The 20724-nt window shown below is 34.3% G+C and overlaps 4 protein-coding genes, 1 non-coding gene and 1 pseudogene across 5 annotated transcripts; 3 read left to right on the forward strand and 3 right to left on the reverse strand.

Moving 5' to 3' along the window:
- Window positions 1–363: 363 nt before the first annotated feature.
- Window positions 364–5219, forward strand: LOC105787509 (uncharacterized). The gene is made up of 7 exons (XM_012613930.2): window positions 364–938; window positions 2076–2218; window positions 2374–2645; window positions 2856–3010; window positions 3585–3847; window positions 4518–4580; window positions 4712–5219. The coding sequence occupies exons 1-7, from the start codon at window positions 638–640 to the stop codon at window positions 4976–4978; spliced, it is 1464 nt and encodes a 487-aa protein (XP_012469384.1). The 5' UTR covers window positions 364–637; the 3' UTR covers window positions 4979–5219.
- Window positions 5220–5997: 778 nt separating this feature from the next.
- LOC105787510 (pentatricopeptide repeat-containing protein At5g44230) lies at window positions 5998–8372 on the forward strand. Its single transcript, XM_012613931.2, has one exon. It carries the CDS (start codon window positions 6113–6115, stop codon window positions 8087–8089), a length of 1977 nt encoding a protein of 658 aa, XP_012469385.1. The 5' UTR covers window positions 5998–6112; the 3' UTR covers window positions 8090–8372.
- A 178-nt stretch (window positions 8373–8550) lies between these two features.
- On the reverse strand, window positions 8551–9718 carry LOC105787512 (pentatricopeptide repeat-containing protein At5g44230-like; annotated as a pseudogene).
- Window positions 9672–13130, reverse strand: LOC105787511 (mitogen-activated protein kinase 7). Its single transcript, XM_012613932.2, has 2 exons — window positions 12065–13130; window positions 9672–10627 (listed from the first exon to the last, which is right to left on the reverse strand). Exons 1-2 carry the CDS (start codon window positions 12485–12487, stop codon window positions 9944–9946), a joined length of 1107 nt encoding a protein of 368 aa, XP_012469386.1. The 5' UTR covers window positions 12488–13130; the 3' UTR covers window positions 9672–9943.
- Window positions 13131–15388: 2258 nt separating this feature from the next.
- On the reverse strand, window positions 15389–15460 carry TRNAH-GUG (transfer RNA histidin (anticodon GUG)). Its single transcript has one exon. It is a non-coding gene; the product is annotated as a tRNA-His (tRNA).
- Window positions 15461–18763: 3303 nt separating this feature from the next.
- LOC105787517 (transcription factor bHLH110) lies at window positions 18764–20707 on the forward strand. Its single transcript, XM_012613939.2, has 6 exons — window positions 18764–19210; window positions 19307–19844; window positions 19938–20117; window positions 20224–20289; window positions 20374–20433; window positions 20512–20707. The coding sequence occupies exons 1-6, from the start codon at window positions 19086–19088 to the stop codon at window positions 20617–20619; spliced, it is 1077 nt and encodes a 358-aa protein (XP_012469393.1). The 5' UTR covers window positions 18764–19085; the 3' UTR covers window positions 20620–20707.
- The last annotated feature ends 17 nt before the right edge of the window (window positions 20708–20724 follow it).

Below are 20724 nucleotides of genomic sequence, written 5' to 3' on the forward strand. Positions count from 1 at the left end.
AGAAGAGGAAGAAGAAAAGGATACATCAACCTACATCAACCTCTATACCTCTTGCTATTGTGGCTGCCCAATTATATTAAGAATTTCATGGTCGAATAAAAATTTAACTTTTCTCATCTATTTAAAACTCATTTTAATTGCTAAGTCGGATTGTTATTTGGGAGGTAACAAATCTTAATGGTAAGATAACTATTTCATAATAAAACAATAATATAAATGACTAAAAGTGGTGCTTTAGTTGCGATTAGTGTAAAAATAACTTTGATTCTCAAATTAGTTAATGTAATGTAAGAACAAAAGGAAGCAAAACTCACGTGTAGTCAGCCCAAACCGCCATTGAAAATTGAAATAATTTCATTTCTTTGAGTTAAAATTATCCCTCACTGGCACTGTCACAGTCACAGTCTTCGAACACGAAAAACCAGTAAAAAAAATCCGAGAAAAAAAGAAGAAAATTCGTAAAGAAGGAATCGAAATCCAAAGCCAAAAACCTTCTTCCAAGTGTTCCTTCGTACACCGCCAAATGTACACCTTCAGCTACTACTCAATTTCGCCAATAAACAACAATCCTTTCAAATGCCAAAGGTACTAGCATCATTACTCGATCTCGTAACCCTAGACCGAACCGAAAGAGACGATGGCGAAGCATACCGCCGTTGGCTGGGGTCATCACCACTACCATCACTTACAGAACCGTTGGCTTTTGGCTCTTCTCTTAATGCTTTCGGTTTCGACGGTGATCGCTTTTTTCATGAGAAGCGCTTTCGATTCGTGTGATCGGACTGTTTCAGCTGCTGTTGATGGTATTGGTTCGTCTCGGCATGTTATTCAAGTCGCTGAGAAGCGCACCACGCCGATCGCGGCTGTGAAGCCGAGTCCGCTTAGCTTTATGAAGTCGAAGGTTGTTCTGCTGGTTTCGCACGAGCTCTCGCTTTCTGGTACTGTTTTATTTTTTTCTCTCTTGTTAATAGCTGTCTTCAGTGAGTTTCAGTCGTTTCTTTTTGTTGAATTTCAATGTACTGGAATTTGATTTGTTTGCCTACCGTTTAGTGTAAAGTGACTTGTTAGGGTTTATTTACTGTATGATTGTTTTAATTGAAGTATGTGTTTATGCTCAGTAGCTCTGAGGTAGCCTTCTGCATCATCTATGAGTTGTCTTGGCACTAATGTGATTGATCCGTGGACACACACACATATATACACGAGGTTTATTATTGTATAGAGGAACTAAAAGAGGAATGTGCATGGATTCTTCCTGTTAATATGCTAGCCACGCCAAGAATTCTAAAAGCCATTACTGCTGGTTTATTTGGATTAATAGATGTATTTGCATATGCATTAATTACTATTCGTGGAATGTCATTTAATGTTATGGTTATCACGGTCAGCATATCATTGGCTATAAGTTTCTTTAGTTCTCCGTGAGGATATCTGCACATTCTCTTATCATGTTGAAATTCATACTAAAGTATGAAAAACACCAAATGTGCACTATAGCCCTTTCCATCTTAATCCCTTTGTAATGACCCACCGGTGTGCTAATATCTTCAAGGTTTAATTACTTTCTGAGGATCTGTTGTTAATGACCCATCCTTTGTATCCCATAGATGAAAATAATTGCATAATAATAAATCTGAAATTCTCTTTGACTGCTGACTCCTAAGTACTCTGCATGTATACTTTAGAGTATAGTTTTGGCTTGTTGCTGACACATGCTATAAATGGCTTGTGCATATATAGCATCTGTCTTTTCGTTGTATAATGTGAATCCGTCATTGTTGTTACCTTCATGAAAAATTGTTACAGAATCATCCAACTTTTTGCTTATAAAGTAATGTCGGTTGCATCCAGCTGTCAATGAATGCGCACCATGTCTAAGTATTTGATTGTGGTTTTGCTACTTCATCAAAACTAGATTTCTTTTTCATAAACGACCCTTTTCCGGAAAATATGTTTGTCAGAAGAAATCTTATTATTTATGACATTTGTGATCATCATCTTTCCTTGTGAGATGCTTTTAGAATTCATTTATTTTATCATATTTCATTATATAATTCCATTTCCTGTTTCACTAGGTGGACCATTGTTGCTGATGGAGCTGGCATTCCTATTAAGAAGTGTTGGTGCTGAAGTTTATTGGATGACAATTATGAAACCATCTGGAACAGATGAAGTAACATATAGTTTAGAACATAAGATGTTGGACAGAGGAGTACAGGTAGTCCAACTATTTCACTTTGGTTGCATATTCATTTATGGTGCCTTTACCTCAGAATAGTGAACTCTATATTAGCATTCTATCTGTTAAGGCTTAGATGATTGTTTTGTTAATATTTATCTTACTTCTAATTAGGCTTTTACCCATCTTTTCAGGTTGTCTCAGCTAAGGGGAAAGAAGCTTTAGATACTGCTCTAAGAGCTGATTTGGTTATTTTGAACACTGCAGTTGCTGGGAAATGGCTGGATGTTGTTCTTAAGGGAGATGTTCATCGTGTTCTGCCTAAGGTGTTGTGGTGGATCCATGAAATGCGTGGCCATTACTTTAAATTAGACTATGTAAAGCATCTTCCTTTTGTAGCTGGTGCCATGATTGATTCCCATGTTACAACAGAATACTGGAAGAATAGGACTCAGGAACGTTTGAAGTAAGCTTCTAAAATCCTCATGTCTACAATATCGGCATGTTTATTGTTGCTTTTAAAGTATTAATGTTCATTTCGTATGCATTGCAACACAAACCCAACAAGCTTTTTGTGCATCTAGTTCCTTAGTTAATCCATACGTTCCACGTATCTTACGTTTGGTTACACATTTGAGTCTTCTTTTTCTTTTTTTTATTCATTTGCGTTTTGCAGGATTAAAATGCCCGATACCTATGTTGTTCACCTTGGAAATAGCAAGGAACTGATGCAAGTTGCAGAAGACACTGTGGCTAAACGGGTTCTGCGTGAACATGTTCGTGAATCTCTTGGAGTGCTCAATGAGGATTTACTCTTTGCCTTAATAAACAGTATGATTTTCAGTTTTCATCTTGGATAGATTTTTATCTTCTTTAGTTTCCTCCCATTAATGCATCTAGTTTTATTATCGTTGAGTTATGCCATGAAACCAAAAGAGGTCCTCATTTCAGTTTGGTAAAAGGAGAGTTGTCAGTATCGGCTTTGTCAATTGCATAATTATTTTAACTGGGAATTCCATTTAGGCTGTTTCATTGTGCACTCAAATTTTTTGGTGAGATATTGTCTTTTCGAGGAAACTTGGAACTTTTGTAGCTTCTTCAATTGTTATGTATTGAAACTCTTGCATTTTGAGTTCTGTCAAACAGAATGTTTTGGCAACTGGCAACAACCATAGTTTGGTTCTATAGATCACCTTTTCCTAGATTTTCCATTTGTCCCTTCAGCTGCCATTGTATTATGTTCAATTAACCACCAAATCACTCTAATGTATCCTTCCCTTGAATATTTTTTTAGTTCTTTGAGGCACATAAAAGAAGGTAGAAAGGAGAGGAAAACATTTAAACTAAAAGGTGTATACTTTTCTGTTATTCATCACTAATTAGCACCAAACTCCTTCCACTGCAGGTGTTTCACGAGGAAAAGGGCAGGATCTCTTTTTACGATCCTTCTATGAGGCCTTACAACTAATCAAGGAAAAGAAAATGCAGATACCACCATTGCATGCAGTAATTGTGGGAAGTGACATGAGTGCTCAGACAAAATTTGAAATGGAATTACGAGATTATGTAGTGCAGAAGAAAATTCAAGATCGTGTTCATTTTGTGAACAAGACTCTGACAGTTGCCCCGTATTTAGCTGCCATTGATGTTCTTGTTCAGAATTCCCAGGTAATTTATGTGGTTCAAAGCATTTTCTGTTTCAAATATTATGTTTACTTCAATCTTTGCAATTCATCTAATTTGCCGTCTTGTTGATTGCTCCTTCAGTTGCTTGTGTAGTGATTTTATAAAGAAGCTATTGCCGTTTTCTATATCACGACATATAGGACAGAGTCAGAAAGATATCCGAAGGTCTTTTTACAATTAGCATTTGCTGATATGACCAATACCTTACCATAACTAGACATAGCCAGTAGTTAACTTAGTGACATTGATAATTGATTTGATGGCATTGGTTTTCTATTGTTTAGTAGGCCCAGCACTTCTGACATAATAATGATAATTTTGGTTAGGTTTTATGTTCATTTTCCAATTGTTGTTCTTAGATATGTCCAAGTTACATAATGCCACAATCACCGAGTTAGCAAGATTCTGAAGGCAAAAAAATGAACAAACTTGTAAATAACACCACCGAGGTTATAGTTTCCTTTCTTTTAATGCATATGATGGTTTTGAATTTTTCCGACCCCTTTATAAGCTTGTTATGTTATTACTAATTTTGTTCCCCCTTTCAATTCTTTTCTCCATGATTAGTATTTCATTATAAACTGCGGGCACCTTATTCTCTACTTCAACATTACTTTAAATAGAAAGGAATTAAAAAAGTTTTTCCTTGTAGGCGCGAGGAGAATGCTTTGGACGGATAACAATTGAAGCCATGGCTTTCCAGTTACCTGTACTGGTAATCTATTAACTTTACGTCTTTACCCAATTTTATTTTAATGGTGTTTGGTTTTTACTGATACCTAAGAACTTATGGTAAATAACTGGAGCTGGTTTTTGATACTGACACCATTTCATACTCAAAAACAGGGAACAGCTGCGGGAGGTACCACAGAAATAGTAGTGAATGGGACTACAGGTTTATTACACCCAGTTGGAAAACCCGGGGTTACACCTCTTGCTAAAAACATCGTCAAACTCGCCACTCACGTAGAGAGGAGGCTTACAATGGGAAAAAGAGGGTACGAAAGGGTCAAAGAAAGATTCCTAGAACGACACATGGCCGAGAGAATCGCCAGAGTACTTAAAGAAGTATTGAGGAAATCCAAAACCAAATCAAGCAGACACATCGGTTGAAAACCCACCATAAACAATGAGGTTAGAACCGGTTTCGATCAGAGCAGCGCTGGTTGGCCCAAGGCACAGGCTTAAAATAGGATGAATGCTTTTTTCTTCTTTTTCTCACTAACGGAATGACATATCTTTAGCTTTCATGTCTTATTACCATCCAGTTTGCCTTTTCTTTAGGGATGTAAATTATGTATGTGCTAAGACATTTCTAGCTTGTTTATATAGTTGAGAAGTTCTTTTCAAGGTAGCATTGGTTTCTTGATATCTTGGGTAAAAGTAGAGGCTCTTATTGTATTAGTAGTTATTGTATTTTGCTTCCTTTACTAAAAAATTAGACAATTAATTTTTATGCGTTAGATTAAAGCACAAATTGTTCTTTTCTGTTAAAAATTAGTTTGGTTGACAAAATAACCTGACATACTTGTATTAAAGAATTAGTTTTTATCATTTTTTGGGTTAGGGTTATCACATGCAAGCTGGTGGGTAATGAATAGTGATAAATGTAAGGATAAATTAATGTTTAGTTTTTGAATTTGATAATTTTTATAATTTGATCTTTAAATTTTTTTAGTTCACATATTTGTAATTTAGTTTTTTTAATTTGGTATTAGAATTTAAATTTTGTTAAGGTTTAATGATGTGGTGCATTTTATCACTTCAAATTTCAAGAGATAATTTTGCATAATTTCACAGTATCGTATTATTATATATTAATAGAATTCAGCATAAAATTATAAAAAGTTACTAAATTTTGAGATAAAAAATTTAGTGATGAAAGTGAAAAATGTTGCTAAGAGATTAAATATTTACTTTATTCTAAAAGGATATACGTATTATTTAAACTATTCAAATTTAATAAATGAAGTTATATTTTAGTAAAGTTGGGAAGTTTAATAAAAAATGTGTTTTTCATGAATGATTGCATAAAATATTTTCATACCCTCTTTAGTCTTTACTCTCAATTAAAAAAAAAACATTAAATATAAAGAAACCCAAAGCGCAGCGTTTAATCGCCACAGGTACCCCTGCGTGCGCGCTCTCTTCCCCTCCCACTCCCTTATTTGGTTATTGCTTCCTAGTGCATATACGTAGAGCTGGAGCTAGAAACTTATGGATTCCAGCATTTCTGAATTTGCATAAATGGTACACCTTTCCCACAAATTCTCTACAATACCCATAAATTTCATCCCAAAACAATTCTCCAAACACCTTCCCCAACAAATCCAATCCCAAACAACCCCTCCATTCATCCCTTTCTCTCAACGTCAAAACCAACGCTCCCTTTTAGAATCTCAACTCATTTCAGCTCTCAATTGCTGCACTTCCCTTACCCAAATCCAACAAATCCATGCTCGTATCCTCCGTAAAGGTTTTGAACAATGCTGCTATGTTCTCACCAAGCTAATACGTATCCTCACGAAAATGGAAATCCCAATGGATAGTTATGCTAAGCTTGTTTTTAATCAGGTTGAGAACCCAAACCCGTTTCTTTGTACTGCTCTTATTCGTGGGTATTGTTTACAAGGTCTTGTTAAGGAATCTGTTTTTGTGTACAGTGAAATGAGAAAAAAAAGTGTTTTGCCTATTTCGTTTACGTTTTCGGCTCTTTTTAAAGCTTGTGGTGTTGTTAATGATGTGGATTTGGGTAGGCAAATTCATGGTCAGACGATTTTGATTGGTGGGTTTGGGTTTGATTTGTTTGTTAAGAACAGTTTGATTGAAATGTATGTTAAGTTAGGGTTTTTAGGATGTGGGAGGAAGGTGTTTGATGAATTGCCTGAAAGGGATTTGATTTCCTGGACGGAGTTGATTGTTGGGTATGTGAAAGCTGGGGATATGGAATCTGCAGGGGAATTGTTTAGTGAATTGCCTAAGAAGGATATGGTGGCGTGGACGGCGATGGTTACGGGGTATGCTCAGAATGCTAAGCCTAGAGAAGCATTGGAGTTTTTCGAGAGGATGCTAAATGAAGGGGTTGAAACAGATGAGGTTACTTTGGTTGGGGTTATTTCTGCTTGTGCACAACTAGGTGCTGCAAAGTATGCGAACTGGATTCGGGATATTGTTGAGAATTTGGGGTTTAGTCCTACTCGTTGTGTTGTAGTGGGATCGGCTTTGATTGATATGTACTCGAAGTGTGGTAGTGTTGAGGACGCATATAAGGCTTTTAAGGTAATGGAAGAAAAGAATGTGTTTTCGTACAGTTCGATGATTGCAGGGTTTGCTATGCACGGTTATGCTTATGCGGCATTGGAATTGTTCCATGAAATGGTGAAAATTGGGATCAAACCAAATAAAGTTACGTTTATTGGAGTGCTTACAGCTTGTAGCCATTCAAGAATGGTAGAACAAGGTCGTCAAATATTTGAATCTATGGAGGAGAAATTCGGGATTTCTCCAGGCGTTGATCATTATTCTTGTATGGTTGATCTTCTTGGTCGAGCGGGATGTCTAGAAGAAGCACTTAACCTTGCTGAAACAATGCCATTAGAGCCTAATGGAGGTGTTTGGGGGGCATTGCTAGGAGCATGTCGGACTTATTCTAATCCTGATATCGCTCAGATTGCCGCTAACCATTTATTTGAGTTAGAACCTAATGCTATCGGAAACTACATCTTGCTTTCTAACATATACGCTTCAGCAGGGCAGTGGAACGATGTTTTAATGGTAAGGAAAATGATGAGAGAGAAAGGTCTAAGAAAAAATCCTGGATGTAGCTGGTTGGAAACCAAGAAGGGTGTAATTCAAGAGTTCTTTGCCGGAGACATGTCACATCCAAGGTACGGTGAGATGAAGCAAGTGCTCGAGGATCTTCTAAATAGGTTAAAGGCTATTGGGTACCAGCCAAACATGAATTCTATTGCTTATGATGTGAGTGATGAAGAAAAGAGACGAATACTAATCACTCATAGCGAGAAGCTAGCTCTGGCATTCGGGCTACTCGATATAAATGCTGATTTCCCCGTAAGGATTATGAAGAACATAAGAATGTGTGAAGATTGCCACTCATTTATTTGTGGTGTATCTCAAATCACAAGAAGGGTAATTATTGTAAGGGATAACTTGAGATTCCACCATTTCCATGATGGGAAGTGCTCTTGTGGTAACTTCTGGTGATCGAGGTGAAAGTTGAATATTTTTCAAGGTGCGATACAGATACATTTGATTCTTTTACAGATATATTGAATCTTATCTATCGTAGATGGTGAGATAGGATTTTGTATGCCATCATATTCTGAAATTTGCATCATAACATTGTGTTGCATTTTTCTAACCAAAAGCTGTTGGTAAAAAGACCTCTTCAGTCCGTTCACTTGTGCACAATTGAGATTGGTATAATAACAAATTTAGCCTCAACATTTACACATTTATAAAAATATTGTAGGTTAAATTTGTTAAATCATGACCAAATTGTGATAGAATGTATAGATTATGGGAGCTAGATTTGTTATTACACCAATTAAAATTATGTAAAATCGATGGAAAAATATTAAGGCCGTAATTAATTGTACTTAGTTGTTTACTTTTGAAACTGATAAGGGTTAAATTGCTTAAATTTTTTAGAGGAATCAATTTTCTCAATTTGGAGAAGTGCTTTTACTGTTTTTCATAGCTCGTAGTTTTAAGTAGGTCTTAAATGCTCCAAGCAATGCTCCCTAAACACCTCCATTAGGCTTTGTTGGCATTGTTTTTGCAAGATTAAGTGCTTCTTCTAAACATCCAGCTCGACCAAGAAGATCAACCATGCAAGAATAATAATCAACGCCTGTAGAAATCTCGAATTTATCCTCCATGGATGCAAATATTTGATGACCTGTTCTACCATTTCTGAATGGCTACAAGCTGTAAGCCCTCCAGTAAACGTAACTCTATTTGTTTTGATCCCTATTTTCACCATCGCATGGAACAACTCCAATGCCAGATAAGCAAAACCGTGCATAGCAAACCATGCAATCATCGAACCGTATGAAAGCACATTCTTTTCTTCCATTGTCTTAAAGACCTTATATGCATCCTCAATGCTCCCACACTTTGCTGATCCCACTACAACACAACGAGTAGGATTAAACCCTAAATTCTCAACAATATCCCGAATCCAGTTCGCATACTTTGCAGCACCTAGTTGTGCACAAGCAAATCGTTTCAACCCCCCCCCCCCCCGGTCATTTAGCATCCTCCCGAAAAACTCTAATGCCTCTCTAGGCTTAGCATTCTAAGCATACCCCGTAACCATCACCCTCCACACCATCATATCCTTCACAGGCGATCCCCCTGCAGATTCCCCCAACTTTCGCGTAACCAACAATCAACTCCGTCCAAGAAATCAGATCCCTTTCAAGCAATTCATCAAACACCTTCCTCCTACATCCCAAAACCCCTAAGTTGACATACACTTCAATCAAACCATTCTTAACAAACAAATCAAACCCAAACCCACCAATCAAAATAGTCTACCCATGAATTTGTCTCCCCAAACCAACATCATTAACCGCACCACAAGCTTTAAAAACAGGCAAAACACCTTTTTTTTTCTTTTTCTTCTCATTTCACTATACACGATGCCTTAACAAGGCCCTGTAAATAATATCCACGAATAAGAACAGTACAAAGAAATGGGTTTAGGTTCTTAACCTGATTAAAAACAAGCCTAGCATAACTATCCATGGGGATTTCCATCTTAGAGAGGATACGTTTCAGCTTAGTGAGAACATAGCAGCATTGTAATTGATATATTTGAAGTAAATGTAACTAAAATATATGCATATATTACAAGTTACACTGCCAAATTCTGCCATAAATAACCCAAAGCTAATAAACAAGAGTGTCAAAGGTAAACAAAATCTTGGTATAATTGCCAAGTTCCAAGGCATATAACTCTCAATAGTGTTCTTCTAGGTCATACAATAATACCGGCTCCAAAAGCATACTGTAACACAGCCGTAGAACCGAGCATCAATAAAACAATATCATCTAAGCATTTGCAGAAAGAACCTCAGGATGGTAGTGAAGCATCTCGATCCACACCATCTCTCGAATCATGTGTTCTCCCATGTTCTCATCTATGTCAAGATTGATCGGTACTTGTGCAGGTGGATTGCGTCTTGGATCATATAATCCTGACATATAAGGATGTAGCAGTGCTTCCATGACAGTAATCCTCTTAGACGGATCGAAAACGAGCATCCTTTGTAACAAATCTATGGCTAATGGATCCGCATGAGGGTATAAGTGAGAAAAATGGATGCCCCTCGAATACGGAAGTGACTTGATATACCTTCTGGCTTTCGGGTTATCAATAAATGCAAGATCAGCCTCTTGTTGGCTTCCGAGGACATTAATGATTAGCTTAAGCTGGTTGAGACATTCCGTCCCGGGGAAGATAGGTTTCCGACCAAGAATCTCAGCAAAAATGCATCCGACCGACCAAACATCAATGGAAGTCCCGTAATTATCACAACAGAGTAGGAGCTCCGGTGCACGGTACCAACGAGTGACAACATACTCGGTCATGAATTGTTCGTTGCCTCTACTGGTTCGTGCCAGCCCGAAATCGCATATCTTCAAGTCACAATTAGCATTAACAAGGAGGTTCCCAGGTTTCAAGTCTCGATGAAGGATGTTCGCCGAGTGCAGGTACTTCAGCCCTCGTAGTAACTAAAACACGCACCGAAGGTTAGACACAGATATAAGTGCTGAAACACAATATTATTAACAACCAACACGAGAAAATCAAGAAGGTGGCCATGTTTAACGAAGCAATTATGTCGACAACCCGAAAAAAGAAATAAAAACCCGAAGTTGTAACACAGGTATAAGCTCAAATTTCATTTTAAAGCTTTTCCGTATATTTAGAACGTCATACCTTCATACCCTAATCCGGATTTGGATATAAGTCCGTACAACATAACCCTTCTTTAATGAATATGTCAATGTATATTCATTGAGCATGTTGCTCCATTCATTGAGCATGTTGCTCCATTGTTGTCATCTTGTACTTTAATGAATCCATTTAACAAGTTTCCACTAGTACAAGTTGTTTATAATGAGCCTAACAACTCATTTAGCCCTTTGAACGTAAATGCAAAATGGGACCATATGAGCATGAAATGTCATCAAACCCCCCCCCCCCAAAAAAAAATTGCCATTTAGACCCTTCAAGTTTTGTGAAATTACAAGGTAATTTAAACGTAAAATTACTCTTTGATCCCCTAAATCAATTTTCTAGCTGCGCCAATGAACATAAAAAGGAGAGCTATTTAACACTAATTAGAAACTTTAACAGTATAAAAGCCTTGCAAAAAGGGAAACTATATCAATCGTTTCAATCAGTACGGGAGGGTGGCACTAGGGAGCAGGCAGGGACCTAGGCCCCCCCAAAAATGGAAAATTTCCTTATAGTCCCTTTAAAATTTTGTAATATTCTAAACAAGGACAATAGTAAAATTACATTGAACCACACATTTACACATAGTAAGACTTAGACCCTAAACAAAATGGGAACTTTCCTTACAGTCCCTCTTGAAATTATAAGATTTTAAACAAGAACAACAGTAAAATTACAATGAACCACACATTTACACATAGTAAGATTTCCTTGTAGTCCCTTTAAAATGGTAAGATTTTAAACAAGGACAATAGTAAAATTACACCAAGCCATATTTACGCATTGTAAGACTTAGAACTTAGACCGTAAACCAGCCCCTCAAAATGGAAAATTTCCTTATTAGTCCCTTTAGAAATTGTACGATTCTAAACAAGGACAATAATAAAATTACACTGAACACACATTTACACATAGTAAGACTTAGAACTTAGACCCTAATGCCTACACCCTAAATTGGCCCCAAAAATGGAAATTTCCTTAAGAGTCCCTTTAGAAACCATAAGATTTTAAACAAGGACAATCATAAAATTTCATTGAACCACACATTGAGCTAAGGCCAAAGTTCCAAAGTCCTTAACCTCACCATTGAGCTAAGGCCTCTTAAAAAATTTCAAGTACTTTGCTAAAATAGATGACACCAATTTCACAATCAAACCAATAAAAGTTTTACTTAAAGAAAACACAAAAAAGAGGGGTTAATTTGTTACCTGGAAAATGAAGTACTTGCAATGATCATTAGAAAGAGGTTGAGGAGACTTAATAATCTGATGCAAATCAGTATCCATCAACTCATACACCAAATAAACATCATTAAAACTAGCTCTATGAATAGGCATCATCACATCTTTCAAAGCAATAACATTCTCATGGTGGATATGTCTTAAAAGCTTCAATTCCCTCAATGTTCTCAATGCATCAACACGATTCTCAAACACATTATGAATCTTTTTTATGGCTACTTTCTCATTGGTTTCTCTATTGATGGATGAACAAACTATGCCATATGCACCTCTCCCTATTGGTTTGATTGGTACATACTTTGTATCAATCTCAAAAAGGGTTTGCCACATTGAATAGTAATGTTTACCTCTTGGTTTCACCCCATTTGGTGGCTCCACAAGCGTTGCCATATTTTCTCTCTGAAAATTTTCTAGGAAAATGAAACGAAAAAGATATAGAAAGGGGTTTGGAATCAATTCTTACTTGCACCTTTGATCTTTCATTAAAAAATCAAACTTTTTTGGATATCCTTTTCTTCAATCTATCAGAACACTGTAAAATCACAAACTTTCCCCTCCATTTCTCTCCCTCAAAAACACCCAATTTTCTTTAGTAACCTTTTCTTCAGCCTCTAAACCAACTCCAAATTCACAAACACAAACACAACCCCACTGTAAAAAAGAGAAAAAAAGAAAGACCCTTTATTTGTGTTCCAAAAATAAAAATCTGGTCTTTAAGCAAAGTTCTTATCTAAAACAAAAGATTTGATTTTGATCTGATTCAAAGTTTATGGTCAGACCAAAGAGAAAAGAAAAAGATATATATAGATAGAGATGATGTAAAGGGAAAGTGAAGGGGCGATTTCCCTTAAGATGTAAACGACAACTACGTACTGTTTTGGTCGTTGGGGTCTTAAGAGAGATATGTATATATATATATAATATTATATCTTCATGGACAACTAATCTTTGAAAAAGAAGGAAAATTTGCAGGTTGGGTTGCTTTGCCACGCACTAACTTGAATGTTGAAGCTTCTATCTTTATGTTATTTACACTTTCTGCAATTAAGCGGGGAAAAGTAGAAGGCTTTACTTCTTGTTTACAAATACTAAAATGAAAACGACAATGGAAGGTACTCTATTGGGACTATTCTTTTGGAAGAGTAATGAAATTTGGTAATTGAGTCTAATGGTAAAAAGGAGTTCAATGCTAAAGAATTGTATAAAATTCTTTGATAGTTACCTTTGATTCCAATATTTGATTTAGTATTTAAATTTAGTGTTTTGTCATACTTTTCGTACTAACTCAATAAATGTTTGACATATGTGCTCTAATAAAATAAACATAGGTACTTAATTGGAACAAAAAACTTTAGGTACCAAAGTGAATATTAAAACCAAATTTAAGTACTAAATTGAGAGAAAATAATTTTAAGTAACACATTAAACATTGAAATCAAACTCCGATACCAAATAATATATTAATCCTAAAATTTATATCCACCTTCATTTTAGAAAAATATCATTATAAGTTTTGATCATATCCTAAAATGGAAAATTTTTATTTAGACCCTTTAAAATTTATAAAAATTTAAATAAGTAAAGATAAAATTATACTTTGACCCCAAAGATGATAAAATTGTGACTTACTCCTTTAAAAAAGATATAGATATTAAAGTGGTGAAATTGTATTTTACTATAGTAAAAACATACAACTTAATTTCAATCCCCACTAATTTTTTTTTTTTGACTTCTCCCCTAATCATATCTGCTCTCACTCCCCAACTCATAAATAGGAAGATAATGTACTCGAACCTACGTCTTCCTATATTAACAATAATATATATCAATCAAATATCGAAAAATTATAAAAAAAATAGATAATAACAAATAATAAAAATTACAAATTGATTCAACGAAGGAGTAGCTGTAATTTTTGACCACTTAATTCTCACCAGTCACAATGTTTTGAAAATTAAGAAAAAAGAAGCTAAAAATAATTATTTATTGTAATTTTAAAATATATAATTTGCCTTTGCTTTTCCTTCAATCATATATATCTCAACTAAAATCCAATTTTTTATTCATCAATAACTTCAATTCCCAAGCGAACACGGCGCTGCCACGTGTACTCACCGTATTAGGCCGGCAGCTGTCTTGCTTTCATTTGCCGGAATTTCTAAACTTTCAAAAAGAAATTATTGTACGAATTTGGGTTTCTTTCAAAACTGATCCAAAAATAATAATTAATTACGAAAATAATTTAGGAGCAAAATCTTGTACGAGAATAACCCGTTTTTTATTATTTAAAAAAAAATACCAATCATCGACTAAATGATAAGGGGTACCGCCGTCAGTATAACAGCACCGACAGACGCTATAAAAAAAAAGATCATTCTCGTACAAGATTTTACTCATGAGTCATTTTCGTACAAGAAGGCTCTCCGGATTGTGAATAATTCTTTTTACATATCTAATTATTATTATTAATAATTTAAAAATACAAGAAGCATATAATATTTAGGTGTGGATCATATGGCTTTTTATTATTTAAAAATAGATGCATGGTTCATATAAAATGTGGAGGACTTAGGGGGTAATTTTCATATATTTGTATTTCAGCAAGGTTTTCCAAGAAAATTGACATTTTAACTTTTAAATTTAAACCATAGAAGCTGACAATAACCAAGAAGCTTTGTGGGAAGCTTCGGCCATGACAGCAACTGCAATACCTCAAAATTTCAATATACTTTACATACATACACACATGTATAAACAGTAGCGGATTCAGAAATATGAGTAAGAATAGGGGTGAAGTTAAAAAAATTTTGAGCTGATAATAAAATTATAAATTCATCATTTTAATAGCTTATATCTTTATAATTTTTAGAGAATTAAATTAAATTTTATCATTTTTGAGAGGTCAAAGTGTATACCATTATTAATTTAAATTTTTATAAATTATAAAAAGTCTAAATAAAAAAATATATATTTTAAGGGACCAGGGCTCTTGCCAAGATCCACCCCCCTAAGTACAAGTACATATATATATATATATATGCATATACATGTACATGTATGTAAACATATACTTAATACATATATATATATTGCCAATATTAATACGTGTCGAGTGTAATGGAAAGGTACATTGCATTTTTAATGACAGAAATGCAAATTCGAACTGATATTGTTAGAAGAGATAATCACGAATTCCGAATATAGATTGTAAAACGGAAAAATAGAATTAAAAAAATAAAAACATATTGGAAGCTTAGCTGACAAAAAAATGCAAAAATAATACATTTTTGATGTGGCTGCTGGGATTCGAGCCCAGGTCTCCACGGCCACAACGTGGAATTCTTACCACTAAACTACAGCCACTTTGTTGTTCAGCTTTTGTGAGTAATGATTTAATGGTAATTTTAAATTTAGGTTATCTATCATGCAAAAGAAAAAAAAAAGGGTGGGGGGGAAGGAAAATGGTGGGGTAGTGGGACACTAGTCGATGTCGGAAGGGCATATACATATATATATATATATATATATATTAAAAATTAAAGTATAATGATTAAATCTTAAATTTAGACATAATAGAGGGATCAAAATTAAAATTTAACCATTTTATTTATTATGCAAAAAATAATAATGGGGTAGTGGGACACTTGTCAATGCATAGTAACTCTATATACGTTTAGTATATTTAGAATTTAGTTTACCTACTTTTATTTTTAAGAATTTAATCTTTTACTTTTGGATTTAAAAATATACTTTTAATTTATATATAACCAAATAAAAATTTAATCGAAAAGTCAATGATATTAACTATTTGGAATAGTTAATAATATTATAAAAATATAGAGAACAAATTGTGTAAGAAATTAAAGTATAAGAATTAAATTTCAAATTTAAACATAATAGAGAGACCAAAACTGAAATTTAACCGTCAAATTATTTGAGTTCGAAGCTCGAGTGTTCTAGGCGGGCCTACATGTCATACCATTTCTAGTTTTTTGCCCATCTCATTTTAAGTTATCTGTTTAGATCATTTCATATTTAAGTTAATTCAGGTTTGATATAAACGAATTAGAGTGTTAACTTTTTTAAGATCAAATCATGTTGAATTGGATTTAAATTCAGATTAATTACAAATGTGGATCGAGAGCAAAGAAGGATCTTGGGGCCCAATAGAAAATTTTCTATTTAGTCCCTTTGTAAATGAAGAAATTAGAAGCTAATATATCACAAATTTGCACTTTGGCCAACTCTTTTTAAATACAATCCCTACTAATACTAGTACCCATAACTCCCAAAATCTTGAAGGATAATACGTGATTAAATACGTTATAAGCCACCCCTTTCTTATTGTTGCAATGGTAACGTTATTAACTAAACTAAAGCTCAATCGATTAAAAAAATTCATAAATTAATACATAATAAAATTACATGTTGATTTTTCAAAACTTTACAATTTAATTTCGACCCCTAAAAAAATTTTCTAGCTTCGTCTCTATGGGAATTTTTCGGGTTTGGGTCATGTATAATTTCAATTGTCTTGTATGAGGTAAAAATGAAAGCATGGTCCCTAATACCAGGGATTTTCTGTTCCTAAACAAAAGCCAACATATATTCTTCTAGGATTTATAAACATACTTGTCTTTTCTTTAAACCTCTTTTAATTCTCCCAACTTTTACAGTTTACACCCCCTCTTTTTAGGGATCTTTGTCACTTTCCAGTTTCACCTTCATCATGGTGCTTTTTTCTTTCATTCATAAATTTTGCTATTAGTCCCTATACTTTACAAAACTTATGGATTTAGACATTGTCCTTATACTTTAATTTGGTCATTTTAAGTCCTTGTACTTTTTGAATTTTAAAATTTCAGTCCTAGTGTTAAATTCATTAAGTTATGTTATTTTCAAAATATGATTCGCCAAATATACTATCATGTGTGTGATGCCACGTCAACTTGTTATCATATGCGTCGAGATATAAATTTCAGAATTTGAATTCAATTGGAGAATATGAACCAAATCTATAGTTGCATGCATATTACAGGATTAGTAATTATATCTAACCAAATGAATTTAACTGTTACTGTTTTGATCAGTACAAAAATTTCAAAATTCGAAAAGGTACAAGAACTAAACTTGACCAATTCAAAAAAATATAAAGACGAAATTCACAATTTTTGCAAAGTATATGAACTAATAATAAAATTTAACCTACATTATTCAACTCAGTACAGAAAGACCAAAAAAGGGTATAAAGTTAAACCCAAAAATATTACAAAATTTCATTGAAATCCCACAGTATTCTGGTGTATATTATGATCTGCAGAGAAGTGGGAACTAAATGAATTCTTTAAGCATGTATTAGACTACATACAATGACTGTAAAAGTATAGTGATATAATACATATATATACTCTATATGTGTGTGTGTGTATATATATAGCAGCAGAAAGATTATTGTATTTTATGCTCTTAAAACATTATTTTTTTTTAGCATATAATGGATCCCAACGTGGATTCCAATTGCAGGCCTATGTATTGCAAGTGGATTAGACAGTCTCTAGGAGCTCTTTTTCTCACTTTGAATTTAATATTAACATTTAACAAATTTTGCCATCTTGGTATCCCAATTTCATCCAATAATTATATAGTTTTTTAGCCCTCACTTACATATATATATATATATATATATATAATAAAAGTATTATGGTAGTTTATATATTAAAAGTTGGATCATATTTTATCCTTATACTCAAAAAATGAATAAATTAATACTTATATGTTAGATTAAAAAGCAAACCGATGTCTACTGTTAAAAACTAGTCTTTGCAAGTTAGCATAAGGTGCACTAGTTTTTAATATTACAAATGGGTGAAATTTTTAATAGAAAAGACCAAGTACAAGGACTAATTTGTTTATTTTTTTAGTTCAAAGAGAAAAATACAATCTGACTTTTTGTACAAAGACCTCAATGATCTTTTTACCACGTATACATATACACATACACATACATATGAATATACATATAGTGAAACCATGCATGAACATTGATTTGATGTTGTGGATGATGGACAACTTCAGCCTAGAAAGGAAAGTAGAAGAGAAAGCAAACAACAAATTTGCAATCTTGCCCGTATCTATCTTTTTTTCTCTCTGAGCTAACATTTTGGGTTTTATTATATTATATATATATATGTATGTATAGGTTTCTTTCTGGTGAAAAAGCACTCTTAAGTTTTGTTCAATACCAGCTAGTAGTTTTTAATATTAACCATAAATACAGCCTGCTTATAACCAAAGTCTTGATGTTATTACAGTCAATTACGATGAATATCGGCTATAAATAAACCCGAAAACGACAGAACGACGAGAGTAACATCGTGGTTGCAGCGTGTACCGGAGTCTGGTCACATACATTCATGCATATACAAAGTAAAATAAAAGTACCATTTGTAATGGATGTGCTATCAAGTACAAAGATTGTAGCTGTAAACTACTAAAGCATATTTATACATATATATGTATCGTTCAAAAAGAAAATATATATATAGTAAAAAGTAGAACTTTATTATATACTTGCCTGCACTGGTGAAATGGTGGCTAATGATTTTTAACTTTAGAATGATAACCCTACAATATGCCTATATATATATTGTATAATATAAGGTCTTAAAAGAGCTCTTTCAAATAGAATTTTCCTCTTTCAGAGTTTAGTCCCTTCCTTTGAGCATCTCACTGCAATTTCATCCATGTGATGGTGAAGACAAAAATAGAAGCTTAAAATCCAATATTACATACACTACACATATATATATAACAGCTATAGGGTACTTCACTAGCAAGCTAAAGCTGCTTAAAGTTCCTTGTGCAACCTCAAGTGAATGAGAGTTTTTGCAGTTGCAGGGAAGGGAAAATCGAGGGAGCAAGCAAAGCGGTTGAAGGCTAAACCGGTTTACCGAATCTTACTTTCGAGTGACAAGTTTTTGAAGCCACTATGGAGTATACAAATCTCCATTCTCAATCTAAGGTTGAAGAACAGTATGTTAAGTATACTTCTCTATTAACTCAAACCGGCCATCGAATATCCACCGTGGATGAATGGAAGCCCGACCTGTTACCGTAAGTACTAAGCTACCTCGAAAAACTATATGTAATATGTTCATATGGTTATGTATCATGTTTAGTTGTACAAACTTGTTACTTTTTTTCATGCAGGAATATTGGTAGCAGATACCATAGGAATCCGGTTCAAACCGTCCTGAAATCGAAGGATCTATGGCCCTTGATGAATGAGGATAGTTCCTTCAACCAACAATCTGCTGCCAATGAGTTTCTACTTGCGAATATCAAAGATGAGATGTCGGATTCGTTCCCCAAACTGAGTGAGATGATGTACTGCAACACTAGCACAGAGGACTCATATTTACTATCTAAAAAACCGGAATCAGGTGGTCAAGATCTAGGAGGAAACATATGGTACAGCAACATGACTGAGCGGCAGCTCTCAACCAGAGACTTGTACAGTAATGCTAATGATCAGTACATATATGATTTCAATCATATCTTTCCAGGTATTTCTACCTCGGGAATGTGTTCGACATTGTTTTCGAGCTCTTTGGACTTGAACTTGAAATCATTCAATCTTTTGGCCTCAACATATGGTGGTGGGAGTTGCTGCAATCAAACCAGAAATGCATTTATAGGCCATAATCACAGAACAGAAAGCAATAACAGTCCATCCACAAGCTCAAAAGTATGTGCCTATATATATACATACATATATATATCCTATTCATATTTCCATTGATCACTTTCAAGATTCTTATCTATTTAATCACCATAAAAGGTATCAATCACAAGCACAAAGAGACCTGTTAGCTTTTCTGATACAAAGGAACCCCATATAGATGCTAAGAAGCACCGGTCCTCGACGGCACGATCCCCATGCCCGACATTAAAGGTTAGAAAAGAGAAACTAGGAGACAGGGTTGCAGCACTTCAAAAGTTAGTGGCACCATTTGGCAAGGTACATCACCTTCCCCACTATGACTATAAAATATATATAAAAAACAAAAAATATTCATTGAGCCATACTTATATATATAAGTTTCATATATGTGAATGACTACCAGACAGATACAGCCTCTGTGTTAACAGAAGCCATTGGATACATACAATTCTTACATGATCAAGTTGAGGTACTTCTTTTTTACCTCTTTGGATCACTTTATAATTTGCTTTTTGGTCCCTGTATAGTTTTTTCACTTCAATTTACATTGCAGACATTGAGTGTACCATTTATGAAATCATCACAAAGCAAGCTTTATAGAACAATGCAAATGGTATGAAATAAACAACAGAGTTGCTATGAAAACAATTATAGAGAATTGAATCTTACAGCTTTTTCTTCTTACTGGCAGGGCTTGAAAGAAGAAGAGCAGAAGCCTGATCTTAGAAGTAGAGGATTATGCCTCGTGCCGGAGTCTTTCGCGGAATATTTTATTAATCATTGCTTTAATGGCATTTAGAGATATGCAGTTGTACGCTAAAAGATACATTTGTATGCTTCTCTTTATAGAACATTGAAATATGAAGTTCCAGAGATATTATAGATAACTTGAATGCATTCATTT

The sequence above is a fragment of the Gossypium raimondii genome, chromosome 2 (assembly GCF_025698545.1).
Source record: "Gossypium raimondii isolate GPD5lz chromosome 2, ASM2569854v1, whole genome shotgun sequence".
Classification (NCBI taxonomy): domain Eukaryota; kingdom Viridiplantae; phylum Streptophyta; class Magnoliopsida; order Malvales; family Malvaceae; genus Gossypium; species Gossypium raimondii.

Coding starts and splice junctions, on each gene's coding strand:
- LOC105787511 (XM_012613932.2), bottom strand. CDS start 12,487: ATGGCAACGCTTGTGGAGCCACCAAATGGGGTGAAACCAAGAGGTAAA. Junction 10,628..12,064: donor GCAAGTACTTCATTTTCCAG/GTAACAAATTAA, acceptor TGCGTGTTTTAG/TTACTACGAGGGCTGAAGTA.
- LOC105787509 (XM_012613930.2), top strand. CDS start 638: ATGGCGAAGCATACCGCCGTTGGCTGGGGTCATCACCACTACCATCAC. Junction 2,646..2,855: donor AGGACTCAGGAACGTTTGAA/GTAAGCTTCTAA, acceptor TGCGTTTTGCAG/GATTAAAATGCCCGATACCT. Junction 3,011..3,584: donor ACTCTTTGCCTTAATAAACA/GTATGATTTTCA, acceptor CTTCCACTGCAG/GTGTTTCACGAGGAAAAGGG.
- LOC105787510 (XM_012613931.2), top strand. CDS start 6,113: ATGGTACACCTTTCCCACAAATTCTCTACAATACCCATAAATTTCATC.
- LOC105787517 (XM_012613939.2), top strand. CDS start 19,086: ATGGAGTATACAAATCTCCATTCTCAATCTAAGGTTGAAGAACAGTAT. Junction 19,211..19,306: donor TGGAAGCCCGACCTGTTACC/GTAAGTACTAAG, acceptor TTTTTCATGCAG/GAATATTGGTAGCAGATACC. Junction 19,845..19,937: donor GTCCATCCACAAGCTCAAAA/GTATGTGCCTAT, acceptor TCACCATAAAAG/GTATCAATCACAAGCACAAA.